This window comes from Elgaria multicarinata, chromosome 8 (assembly GCF_023053635.1).
Source record: "Elgaria multicarinata webbii isolate HBS135686 ecotype San Diego chromosome 8, rElgMul1.1.pri, whole genome shotgun sequence".
NCBI lineage: Eukaryota > Metazoa > Chordata > Lepidosauria > Squamata > Anguidae > Elgaria > Elgaria multicarinata.
In genome coordinates this window covers 97453491-97466852 of record NC_086178.1, presented here as the reverse complement: position 1 = coordinate 97466852, position 13362 = coordinate 97453491, and the positions used below count along the sequence as shown (strand labels likewise).

The 13362-nt window shown below is 43.1% G+C and overlaps 1 protein-coding gene across 1 annotated transcript in view; it reads right to left on the bottom strand.

Annotated features, from left to right (window-relative positions):
• Nucleotides 1–7034: 7034 nt before the first annotated feature.
• TMEM26 (transmembrane protein 26) overlaps nucleotides 7035–13362 on the bottom strand; it is a 29986-nt gene continuing 23658 nt past the window's right edge. The window contains exons 4-6 of the mRNA XM_063131639.1: nucleotides 13069–13289; nucleotides 10163–10239; nucleotides 7035–7670 (exon numbers count right to left, since the gene is read on the bottom strand). Of these exons, the coding sequence (XP_062987709.1) occupies nucleotides 7261–7670; nucleotides 10163–10239; nucleotides 13069–13289 (708 nt within the window). The 3' untranslated portion in view covers nucleotides 7035–7260. The remainder of the gene's footprint in view (nucleotides 7671–10162; nucleotides 10240–13068; nucleotides 13290–13362) is intronic.

Genomic DNA, 13362 nt, shown 5'->3' with positions numbered 1-13362 from the left:
AGGACAGCATAATCTCTCCCCCTGCCCCTAGTTTCCAAAGTGTTCCCTTTTACAGAAGTTTTTTATACAAGACATAGAGCAGATTCCTCTGCAATTTAGGATTCAATGTGCACATCCAGAATTAGATGTGCATTGCAATGTGGATTGGCATCAGAAATCTGCATCTCATCTGCACATATAGAGTATGTCCAGATGAGACTTTTAGGATGCTATCACCCTGCCTGATTCACACAAGTGTACAGGGGGTCCTCACGACATCTTCTGTTACTAGTCCTGATGGCTATGCACTACCTCCAGTAGCAGAGGCAGTAAGCCTGTGAACACCAGTTGCTGGGGGACATGGGTGGGAGGGTGGTCTTGCACCCGTGTCTTGCTTGTGGATTCCTGGTCAACATCTGGTTGGCCACTGTGTGAAAAGAATGCTGGATTAGATGGACTATGCTTTTAAGCCTCCCATGTTTTCCCGTGGCTTCTTCTGTCTTTTTCCCTATTGCAGAAAATCTGTAAAGTGGAAAAAGGACGGAACAGCTAAATAACACTTTGTAGTTGCTGGTGCTAGGCGCTCTCCATCTGGAAACCCCAATAGAAAGCATACTGCCTGGACCAGTCCAGAACCATGAAGAGCCACAACCAAATCCAGTCTGTAACCTGACACCCCAAGATTAATGGCCTGTATTGGCAGGATGGAAGCTGAACCCTACAATTCAGTCAGCAGAATGTGCTGCTTTGTTGACAAAGTCAGAAGACTAGGCTCCAAGTATTTATGCCTGGCCTGGTCAGTCCAGAGACTCCACACAGGCAATGAATGGTGGGGTGGGCTGGAATGACATTGTACACCTGTATTCCTTGCTGTAGCTGCCATGGGCATTGAGTCCTCAGCACAGTTCAAAGTAGTTCAACAGGTGAATCTGCAAATTCTGAGGCTCCTTGGTTCAAATCCCTGCCATCTGCTATATGCTTAAACAACAACAACAACAACAACCCTGCAACCAGACACAAAATGTGTCATGAGAGAGACAGAGACAGAGACAGAGACAGAGAGAGCAGTTCTAAAAGAACATTTGTGGAGCTCAACTATTCAAGTCATGCAAAAGTTGTATTATGTTGGTTGCTGTAAAACTGACCGATAACCATGTAAAAGGAAAAGTGAATAGTCCAGGCTTCCCTGGAAACCAAGACCCTAATTAAGCACACCCATTTCTCCTCCTCCTGTCAAGGATAAGACTCCACTGCTACTCTTCAAAGATTATTCACCAGTGTTTCAAAGATGAAGGAGTCATTGCAAAAAGTGGGGACTTTTTTCCAGGCAATCAAACAACTTCCCCCCAAAAAATTATTCTCGCAGCAATCCTTTGAGGCAAGTTAAGCTGAGAGATAGTGCATAGCTCAAGGTCATTCAAGGGAGCTTCATATAATTTGTTTTCTTGGGACATCTATGGGAGAAAAGGGTCTCTTTTTCCATTCCAGCCCTTTTTACACAATTCCTTATGAGTCCTCGGCATTTGGCAAACGTGAAGAAATATTAATATTTCAGCCTGTAAGACAAAATTACTCCAAGGAATCTGTCTTCACATACTGTACACACACAAACTGTCCAGTGCCTTAACATAGGGCAAATCCATTGACTGAGAGCTCAACCCTACAGGCAAGGTGACCAAACAATAGAGTGTTTCCATTAGGGGATTTGTTCTATCCAAAGACCTGCTGGGCTCTTGCTGTCAGGGCAGAAGGAATAGTGAAGGCAATTTTGGACTCGTTCCCCACCCACCCCCAAAAGGAAAATTCAGTTAAACATGCCTCAGAGCTGATATGACTTCTCTATGTTATGGTCAGCGTCAGAAAAGGCCGTGGATCTTTGAATCCAAGGCCCCTCACTCCCCACAGCCACACGTCCAGCAAGCTGAGAAGGGCCTTCTCAGTGGTGGCCCCCCAATTATGGAATGATCTCCCCGACGAGGCTCGCCTGTCACCAACATTGTTATCTTTTCGGCACCAGGTTAAGAATTTTCTGTTCTCTCAGGCAGTTAACAACATACGCTGAATTTTTAATTGACCCCAGACTAGTTGTTTTAAATCGATAGTGTTTTTAAATCGATATTGTTTTATGCTTTCGATGGTTTAAAATTTTTGGATATCTTTTTTTAATGTTCATTGTTTTTAACTTTTGTAAACCGCCCAGAGAGCTTCAGCTATGGGGCATTATATAAATGCAATAAAATAAATAAATAAATGTTCTGCTCTCATAGAAGGAACCACTGCAGAAACCTCCATAGTGGTTAGGGAGTGCTAGAAGGGGGCTGCAACATCGGGGAAACCCTCCAAGGTCAGAACACTGGCCAAGACTTTGGAAATGTTTCCTTGGACAATCCAATGGCCCCTGAGATGCTGTCTAAGCACCACAGGGTAGCTCTCCTATTGTTTTATATTTCTGCTGGCATCTTTGAAGTCCAGTTTTGCCCGTGTGTTAATTAATGAGTGGAGCTGCGTGTGAAAAAGGCTATTCATATGATGTGTAGGCTAGTAGAAGTATCTGAGTTTTATTTGCAACCTATGTGTGCAAAAGCATTTACAATTGTCAGCTTTCCTCCACGTACTGGTTCTAGGGAATCCCCCACCACCCCACGCCCCAAAGATAAAAAGCAGGCATGGATATGTACAATAGTCATAACTTTTAAAGGTTTGAGAGCACCACCTTTTTTTGAGCCAGTTTTGTAAAGAAGCGCAAAAATTTAAAAAGGAAGGAAATAACGCTGCCACTATTTAAACAAATTTGAGTGTGGTTCCTCCATCTGAGGAGTTCTGAGGGAAATCAAGAGTCTCACGGAAACTAAGGACATTTCTTAGAGGGTTTGCTACTAGGGATGTGGGAGGAATCCTTCCGTGAAGGTGGAGCATAGCCCTTACTAAGGTTTCATCTGCTCAGTCCCCAAACTCTGGCTTGTTTCACCATGAGCTGGCCTGACTTCATCTACATTTATAATCTTTGGCCACAGATTGCATTTGGATCTGCGTTTGGTTCCGGAAGGTGTGAACTGGGTAAATTCTGATGAAAAACGAACTGAAATGAATGTCTCATACCTCTCTAACCAAAAGCAAAACACTCAACTGCTTCATAAAGGCTTCTTGAAACGTTAGAGTGATGTGGAGGATTCTTATAAACAAGGTCTTTCTAGCATGATCTTAATGGAGCCATTTCATCATGCACATTGCATGCCAGCACTTTAAATCTGACTACACTTCTTTCGGTCCAAAGTGTACTGAAAGCCATCGTGTTCAAGCACTGAAAATCTCATTTAATGGCTGCGGTGATACAGCTGCATTGATAGTTGATTCTTTTATTTATATAAAAGAATCCTAGCTATATGCCTGTATCCTGTACTTAACAATTACCTTTTCTACTGGACTGTTCAAAGTGTTTTGTATAATCATCTCATTACATCTTTATAGGAGTGTTCCTCATTATTTTTCTGAGTTAAAACCAAAGGCAGGCTGTTTTTACATCCCAAAGGATTTACTTTTAGGGTGTAAGAGTAATCTGTGCCACCAATTTTAATTAATAGTGTAATTTAAGTTCTTGAATTAGTTTAACCAAGTATAAATTTGTAAAGATAAATAAATACTTTTCTCATAATTTAAAGACTCAAATCCAAAAGCATTGAAATTCCCAGAGCACTGATTCATGCAGAGATGCAACAGGGGACCTCCTCTGCGAGTATTTCTACATCAGGGGTCATTGGACAGGAACATAGGGAGATGACTTTATACCCAGAGGAGGCTGGAGGCTCTGATGCCAGCGGGACTGTGAATCTGCTCTGGGTTTCAGACAGAATGTTAAAGAACTATCTAAGGTGCTGAACCCTATCCCCAAAATGGGTTCAGCACTTTGGATAACTCCTTTAGAGTGCTGGTTGAAACCTGGAATGGATTCACAACTGCTCCAAAGTTGGAGCCACCAGCCTCCACTACACAATCAGACTATTTGTTCATCTAGCCTAGTATTGTTGTCTCTGGTTGGCAGCAGGTCTCCTGGATCACAGGCAGGGTTCTTCTCATCATCTGCTACCTGACCCTTCTTTAAAACTGGAAATGTCAAGGATTGAATCTGGAATATTCTGCATGCAAAACAGGTGCTCTACCACTGAGATCTGCCCCCTCCCCCTGGATCATTCCATCACTACTGATACAGAGATACCACAGAACTACTTGCCCTTGGAGAAGACTGTTTGGAAGGAAGCATATCCAAAAGGGCCGGCCCTACTATGAGGCAGAATGAGGAAGCTGCCTCAGTCAGCAGATACTGGAGGGGTTGGGGGCAGAGCTGTGTGTGCCACGCGGCTTGCCCTATGCCCCCTAAGCTAGCTTTTTGCCCTCAGGTGCAGTGGAGGATGCTGTCCTGTACAATTACCAGTCTGGTTGCCTTCTGTACATGGAATGGGAGAAGTGCCATCTTGACTTTTGACTTGGGTAGCAAAATGACTTAGGCTGGCCCTGACATCCAAAACCTCACAGGAGCCTGTAATGGTTTAATTAATGTGTTTATCATAGTATACCAACTATTCATTCCCTAGCATGCCTCAGTACATTGTTTGGTGATGTGATTACCCTGTATGGTCAAATCACCATTATTAGCTCCACAAAAGGTGGATGCTATGAGAACAGCAACTCATACAGGGACACCTAGTGAGTTTTTGGTTGAGGGGAGATTTGAACTAGGTCTGGCCGTCCCAGCTTTCACACTTAATTCTCTTTGCCATTATGGTCCACCAGGCCTTAGTCACAGCAATTGTGATGCAGTTTGTCTTCTTTTAGAGCCAAAGGACAGCTATTGGGCAGTTCAGACAACATGTTTCTCAATGATGTGTTTAGAATTTCATGGTAGAGTTTTTACACCACCGTTGAGCAATGTGTTGACTGGCAGGAAAACTCCATGCAGCGGTGGAGTTTTTTTGGAAAACAGTCTACGCAGAATATCTATGCTGTGCAGAAGAGAATTCCTGTACAACTGTTGTGTTGTGTGATGGGCTCTGTGGAGTTTTCCATTGCGTTGAGTTGACTTTTCCCACTGGCTACAGAGTTCCTTGGCAAGAGCGGTGAAAGGAGTGGGTGCAGCTCTAGGAGAGCTACTGGGATTGGATTTTTTGCAGCAATGGCTGATGGGATACCATTATGAGGACCAGGGGAGGAGAGAGGGTGGAGGAACTGTCAATCAAACATTGCAATGGATTTTATTCAACTACACATTAGCCCATTCACACAATGGTGGAGTTAGAATACATTGTGTTTGGAGTACCCCCTAGAAACTCAACCACTGAGTGGAGTTTTCACACTGAGTTGACTAACGTGTTGTCTGAATTGAGCCATTGTCTTCCTCTCCAAAGCTGGGAGGGGCCAAGGGAGAATCTCCAGCCATGATAACTGTAAGTTCAAACTCAAATATAACTGACCTGAATTTTCTCCCTTTCCTTTAGGGAAGTTTTGCTTGTGATACTTTATCCTTTTCAAGTATTTACAGTTACATTCTGACTATAGAATGATACACTTCAGCAACAAGCTTGGTAATTAATTAATTAATTATCCTTTAAAACTGCATAATATCCAATGATAAATAATTTGTACTGTATGTTGATAGTGTTGGATTGTGTAGCATTTTCTTCTTTTAGAAAAAGGCATATGTGATCTATTATTCCTTGCATGTATGGTTTCTGTATTATGTTAATATTTAAGTTTTTATATTTGCGAATCAAATATTTTTAAAAATGAAAAGAGACAAGCTTGGTTAGAGGATAAACAGCCTCAGCAGTGGGTGGGAATGTGGGTGCTTTGTGAGAAACAACTGGTAGGCATGGGAGATGCTTGACTCCCTTTCCATCCAAGTAATTTATAAGAACACACACTAGCAATGTAAGGTGAAGATTGCTGAGTTCAGTTCCTCTTCTGGAGAGAACTGACGGAACAACCTTTTATCACAGACTGAATGAGCCACTTCTACCAGTAATGGTGTCATTGACTTTCATGAGGTCGATAATTTTATCCCACGCACTGATTCATTTTCTTTTATTATTTAAAAAGTGACATCTTTTCAAAATATGAACATCGTTGACCTTAACAGAGTTTATTGTTTTCTTTGTAAACATTTGTCTTAATTTAAAAAAAATTTTTAAAAAAAAGGTAATGTGAGCATACAATGGTGATTACAGAAGTATCTTTTCATTAATTCATTCTTATAATCCATTTGCTACTACATTTATTTTCAAAGTCTAGAAGTATGGGAAGTGGAAACAACTCTGACAATGTTGTGTATTGACTGGATCCAGGGGAAAATTCACATACTACAGAGTTGCAAATATCACTTGATAGCCTCGAGATATGAAGCTTCAACCATCAATTTTCATGTAGATCATCCATCAAAATTATTGCCTCTTTTTAATTGCCCAGCAATGGAAACCATCTTGGGAAGGAAGAAGCTTATCAAAAGCAGGTGATCTCTTAAAATATAAATTGACCTAATCCTAAGTGTTAGAAGTACAATTGCTTTTGTATATAAAAATGAGCACCATAAAAAATGTCTTTGTATAGAATGAATACCATAAAAACCCTTCAGCAAAGTGGTTGTGGTAGGGTTAAGTCAACCATGTTTTGATGCAGTATCAAGCAATATTTTGGGGGGAAAGTTTTGTTTGTATCTGAAAGAGTTGCATGAAATTTCTCCACAGGGCAAACAGTATTTTCAATCCAGCCAAGAGAGAGGAAATTGTAAACTAGTTGTCCATACATTCACTGAATGTATAATATTTCCATGTCAGTTTGGCAGAAGGAATCAATTATTTTCATTCACTTGAAGTTCCATGCCATTGTCACAGTTGCAAAGACTCTCCGGAGAGGACAAGAGATCCCCCACCATGCTACAGAATACATATAAGCCTGAATTTCAGGTGGATATTCTTCTAACACAATGTCCCTAGAGTCCACGAATGCAAAATCATATATATATAAAAAAACATTTTAAACAACTACTTCTACTTAATCCCACTGGATAAATAAGCTACAGATTTACTATCAGCCTACCTAAGTCAATAGGCTTGAATTTTTTTCCATTCAGGCGAGTTTGCTGCTCCAACATCTCCTCTTGGTAGAATCAAACATTCATTTTGCAGTGGGCAGGAAACAAATCAGAACTGTATGGACCATTTGATAACGCCAGTCCCTTCCAAAGTGGCTGAGAGAGGAAACAGCCAAATATTGTGTGTAAAAGATCTTAGTTCACAGACTGACTGGTGAGGAATCCTCCAGGGGAATGGCAGCACACTCCTTTTCATCAGTATCATAGTTGTTGGGTGGAAGACTGATATTATTAGGCTCACATGGACAACATCCAACTCCTCCTTTCCGGCTGTTTGACTGATACCGCAGTGAGGCATGGAAGTCTAACGATAACACTACTAAACGGTACAGTTGTAACATCACGCTTAAGATATTCTTAGCTGTGAAAAACACCAGCATCTGGGTAATGACTTGAAAATGGCCCATCAGTATCAAACGCACTATGAGAAAAGGTCCATCTTGTATGAATAAGCCGATGCCAATGTTCCACAGATCTGCGCTGTGTCTGCAGAGAAGCAAACGGAAGACTCTCTTGGAGGAGACTGAGGGACAACAGTCAACTTGCTGCACTGCAAATAAAAGGTGATTATGTTACAGTAATGACACTGATCAAGCAAAATGAGGCCTTCGTGGAAAGGTGTAAGTGGTTGTTGGGGAATAGCATGATTACTTACTTGACTGGGCTTAGCCTGCCTTTGTGTCTTGTGCACAACATGGTTCACTCTGCACCTTGCGTCCATGCAACCACCCCTGTTAATTCACATTTCAGAGGGGCAGTGTGGCAAACCTCTGTTTTTCCTAAGGTTTTAATTCCCTTGGTGGTGTCACCCCAAGATTAGGAAGTACGCTGATGAACTTGGGTCGCCCATGCTCCCTACCTTTCTTTCATTCTGCCCTCCCCAGTAGGCCCCAGACAAGAATGAGCAATATCAGCAGAGCTATGGCTGCCTCTCAGACTGTTTTGTCTTTATTTGTGAAGGCATGCTGACTCATGTGGGGTCCTTCTCACTTTTGGAAAAGTAGCTTTTGGAGTTCGTAATATGATAAAGCCCTTCAGACAACACAATTCCACGTAAAACATTGCCACACAGCCAGAAAAGGTGTTCATCTATGTCAGGGCTGGCGTCATAGGTTGGCAATGGCCGGACACCTGCTCAGGGCTCATAGCTCAGCAGGGGGCACATTGACAAGAACCCCCTGGATCTGCTGCTCCTCTTCAGGGATGGACAACCATCTGTCAGGGATGCTTTAGGGTGGATTCTGCATTGAGCAGGGGGTTGGACTCGATGGCCTTGTAGGCCCCTTCCAACTCTGCTATTCTATGATTCACTGATGCAACCTGCTTGTTCACCTGTCTCTCTGTCTCTCTGACCTGGACAACAGTGATTGTGTGATGGCAGAGCAGTGGCTACCATCACCTGCTTTCTCGGTGGCTCTCTGCCTCACAAGCAAGCAGGTGGTAGCAACAATGAAGAAGAGGAGGAGCAACTGGTGACCATCAGTGGTGCAGCTAGGTAATTTTAGACCCTGGACCTCCTGGACATATTGGGGGGGGGGCTTTTGATGACCATGTGTATTGCTTCAGTTGCAAAAACCTCAACTGCTATTCCATGCTTTTGAATAGCTTCTTCATCCCTGATATGTGAGACCAACAACAACAAAACTGGCTGGCAGCCCTGATTTTTAAAAAACAAAATACTCTGAGCTTGTGCAGTTTGGCATTTTGACCTCAAATCATAGCACCATCCTGACTGCAGGAACAAAAGGACCCTGTTCAAATGACACACTCATGGTGGTTAAGCATTTCGAGCTAAACCTTAAGGCTTAGCGTGTCGTGTGAACCATGACTTAGTGTGTCGTGTGAACCATTCCTAACCATGGTGGCTGCATAATCAGAGTTTAAACACACTCACTAATCATTTGCTGCAAAAGGGTTAGTGGCCTAACCATGATTTAACACGTTGTCTGAACAGGCCCAATGGAGTTTGCTTCTGCTGTCCTAACATCTTCATAACCTGTCACTCTCTGGGTGATCGTTTGGAAAACAAAAACCCCAAGCTGTGGGGCCCTGGACTTTGGCCCCACAGTCCAGCCCCAGCTGCACCACTGGAGACAATGCTGGTGAGAACATAGACTCCCTCTGGGAGGGGCACCTATTGAGGCTGCCTTATCCAAGAGCCCTCCAAAGCCTGGAACCAGCAATGACCTGCATCCACCCTTGGTTCATTCACGTGTTACACTGAGACAGCTTAGTAGTAGTAGTAGTAGTAATAGCAGTCATTCCCATGCCTTCATTCATAGGAGCAATTTAACATTTTGCAACATATGCAGATATGTTTTGGCTCACATGTTGCATTTTTTCATGTGAATGCTAGTACAATGCTGGATCGGCAAAAAACTACCTTGGTGCAACATGTGAATTGGCTCTACGACTTCAGCTTAGGCCAGCTTCACCCATCACAGAATCCATGGCCATGCAAATGTGCTCTTTTGCTGCCATAACGTGATGTCCAAAGGTGGACATGCACATTCAGGATTGACAAGTTCAATTTGCACCCAAAGCCTGTGAATAGTTCACCTTTAGGGCATTACAGCAGCAGCCGCACAGCCAGAAGAGTGAGACACCTGGACAGCAGGACAGCTGCACATACTACAACATCCAGAGCCAAAGTTTGAGATACGATATATCTTTAATGTAATGTTGTAATAGGATACAAAGGAAGGTGAGGCTTAATCAATAGGAGTTAGCAACTGGCAATCCCTGGGCCAAATCTGGTCTTCCTGGGGATGCCATCCCCCCAGAGCCTTGCCTGAGACAACCAGGCTGGTCCCAGCCTTTCAGGCAGTGCTTTCCCATGGCTTGTGATTGTTTGGGTTCAGCCAAAGTGACCTCTAGTCTCTAGTGCGAGCGACTTCCGATGAATTGCCCTTGCTCATAGCTTCAGTTGCTAAACAAGGCTTTGGGTGAAAAGAGTCAAATACCCACCAAGCTCCCATTTGGTGACACCTAGGAGTTGAAAAATGAGGCGAAAGCCTTTTGGAAAATCTGACTGTCACTAACCTGCAAGGTCCAGGGGGAATTGCAACATACTCCAGGTCCATACAGCTAGAATTACATACACCAGGACATGCTTGTTCCTGAAACAAAAGCAAAGAACATTGATGCAAAAAAAGCCACACACACACACACACACACAAAAGCAATCCCTCCAAAGCACACAGAATGCCATCATATTAAAAAGAGATGGAGTCCAGCTGGTGTGCTGTACAATCTCTTATTTTTCAATATAATAATGGGGGTGGGGCAGGGAACTATCATAGGCTGGAATTCATGGAACCCAGGGGTGGAAATAAGGTCAAGGATACTTTATATGATCAAAGAACTGTTTTTCCTAATGATGAACCAAAACACGCTAGAGAACAATCCAGACTGAAAACAAAATGTCCAATTTAGCTTTAAAAAATGCACACTTCTGTACGTTGGCAGGGCCCATTAAGAAAATCAGGGCCCAAATGGAGAACTTGAGAGATAGAGGGGGGCGCGTTAAGACAGCCACTGGCATGTTTATGGGGAGGGGGGCATGTTTAATATAGCTCAGGGTCTAGAATGCCTGAACAAAGGTATAGTTCCCCTAATGGACCTTCATACAGAGCAATTGTATACATGTTTCCTTCAGAAACTGTCTGAAACCAGAAATCCAGACATTTGCTAACAAATCTAGAGAATCCAACTGTTGTAAACTGTTGTATTCAGTGATTCTGGCATGAGTCATTCTGCCAAGACATTCTGCCAAGACATTCTGTTGAAAAAGGCAGGAAGACCCAATAGCTTGGAGTCGTTCTTATTTAATCAACAGGAAACAAATATTTTTCATCCAAGATTATAGAAGCCACTGTAGTATGTTAAAATAATCCCTCATCCCCAGTTCTATGGTGTAAGATAGTAATAGGAGTTAATGACTGAATTTTTAAGTAATGCAGGTGTTACAACAACCTGACATTGACCTAGTTTGCACTATCATGGCATGGTTAACAAACCATAGTAGATTGTTAATACCACTGTGCATGCTGGCTGGATTTCCTTAATTACCCTTGCTGGCACAGATTTCCATGTCATATGAACCTGGGCATCATGGCTTATTTGAGGAGGCAGCAACCCTCAAAAACCCACGAGCTGTTGTTGGGTTATTTGGGGGTTGCTGCCCCTCTCTCCACAAACAAGCCATGCTGTCCAGGTCTGGATGACACGGCAACCCATCCCAATGAGGGTAATTAGGGAAATCTGACCATGGCTTATTTCCCTCGCTGCGATTGTGCGAAATGGCCCATAGATACATAGGGCATCTTTATTGTCCTCTTCATTCATCTGGTAAAATAGGCACATGCCTCTGAAATCTCATGCCACAATATATTTTAGGTCCCAGTATTTGGGGCCCAATAAGGCATTCGCAACTTGGGGGTGCTTCTGGATCCATCGCTCCAAATGACAGCCCAGATAGATGCAACGACCAGGAGTGCCTACTATCAGCTTCGGCTGATACGCCAGCTGTGCCCCTTCCTAGAGTCAGAACACCTAAAGACGGTAGTGCACACACTGGTAACTTCGAGGCTCAACTTCTGCAATGGGCTCTACATAGGGCTACCTTTGTGCCTAGTCCGGAAACTTCAACTAGTTCAAAATATGGCAGCCACGTTGGTCACTGGTACATCTAGAGGTGATCACGTTACACCAGTCTTAAAATCTCTTCACTGGCTGCCAATTAGTTTCCAGGTGAAGTATAAAGTGTTGGTTATTACCTTTAAAGCCCTACATGGTTTGGGTCCAGGCTACCCGTACAATCCACCCCGCACACTCAGGTCCTCTGGGAAGAATCGTCTTCAGTCAGCAAAGACTAGGCTGACAACCATTACCCAGAGGACCTTTTCTTCTGCTGCTCCCAGACTGTGGAATGGCCTGCCAGAGAGACTCGTCAGCTTGACAGTCTTTTAGCGTTCAAGAAACCTATCAAGACTGATCTCTTCCTGCAGGCCTATCCAGTAGAATTTTAGGATACTTTTAATATGCTTTTAGGATGTTTTTAGCAGTGTATGCTATGTTTTTAATCAGTATTTTGTGTATTTTATGCTTGTTGTTGTTCCCTGCCTTGATCCAATCGGAGAGGCGGGTAAGAATATCATTATTGTTGTTGTTGTTGTTGTTGTTGTTATTATTATTATTATTATTATTATTATTATTGTTGTTGTTGTTGTTTTTGTTGTTGTTGTTATTGGCCACATTTCCTGAGGGGGGAAGTTAATCTTTCAGGGGTTGCATGCCAGTGGTGGAAGAGGTCAGAACATTCCCCATCTCTCTCTCTCTCTCTCTCTCTCTCTCTCCCCCTCTCTTCCTCCCTGCCCAGCAGTTGCCAGGGGAAGGACAGCTCATTCTTGCTGGGATTCTGAACTGGTTGCTTGCAGAGGGCTTTTGAGATCAGGCCAAAGGCCTACCCAAACTGGCCATGACTACATCTCATTGAAACCAACTGAACAATTTAGTTGAGAGTAACTTGAACATACCATTGCTTTTAATGGGACTTATGAATTTCATTTGATTTTTATTTCTTTCGCTAGGGTGACCATATAGAAAGGAAGACAGGGCTCCTGTATCTTTAACAATTGTATAGAAAAGGGAATTTCAGCAGGTGTCATTTGTATGCATGCAGCGCCTGGTGAAATTCCCTCTTCATCACAACAGTTAAAGCTGCAGGAGCCCTGCCCTCCTTTCCATACGGTCACCCTAATTTAGCTTGATGGCTTTTATTTTCAAAGTGCCAACAAGGCTCTGTGATGATTACATTCAACATCCTACTGCCTCTTCACATTTATCCAGATGGCTTGAGGGACATCTACAATTTTCAGTTGATGTTCTCCAGTGACTGGCACTGGCTGAGGCTTCTAGAATAATTGGGTTTCTCCTGTGTTACCTACCTTACATTTTCTATTTCCAGGGTCTCACTAGTGAATTCAAGTATATCTGCTGCAGTACCCACAAACATAAGAAGCAGCTGAGACAACTGGTCCCGGGTGATTTCGCCGCCAATGGGAAGAAGCCATCTCCCAATGATGAGGATGAGCAGAAAGGTCTGGTGGAGACCTAGCGTCCAGATTGAGTCACATACTGTGGAAAGCGTTTTGACAATAACTTGGGCCTGGTGCAAAGAACCATTAAACAGAAGAAGCAGGCATCAATAAAGGAAGTATGGGAAAATAGAAAAGAAAAAC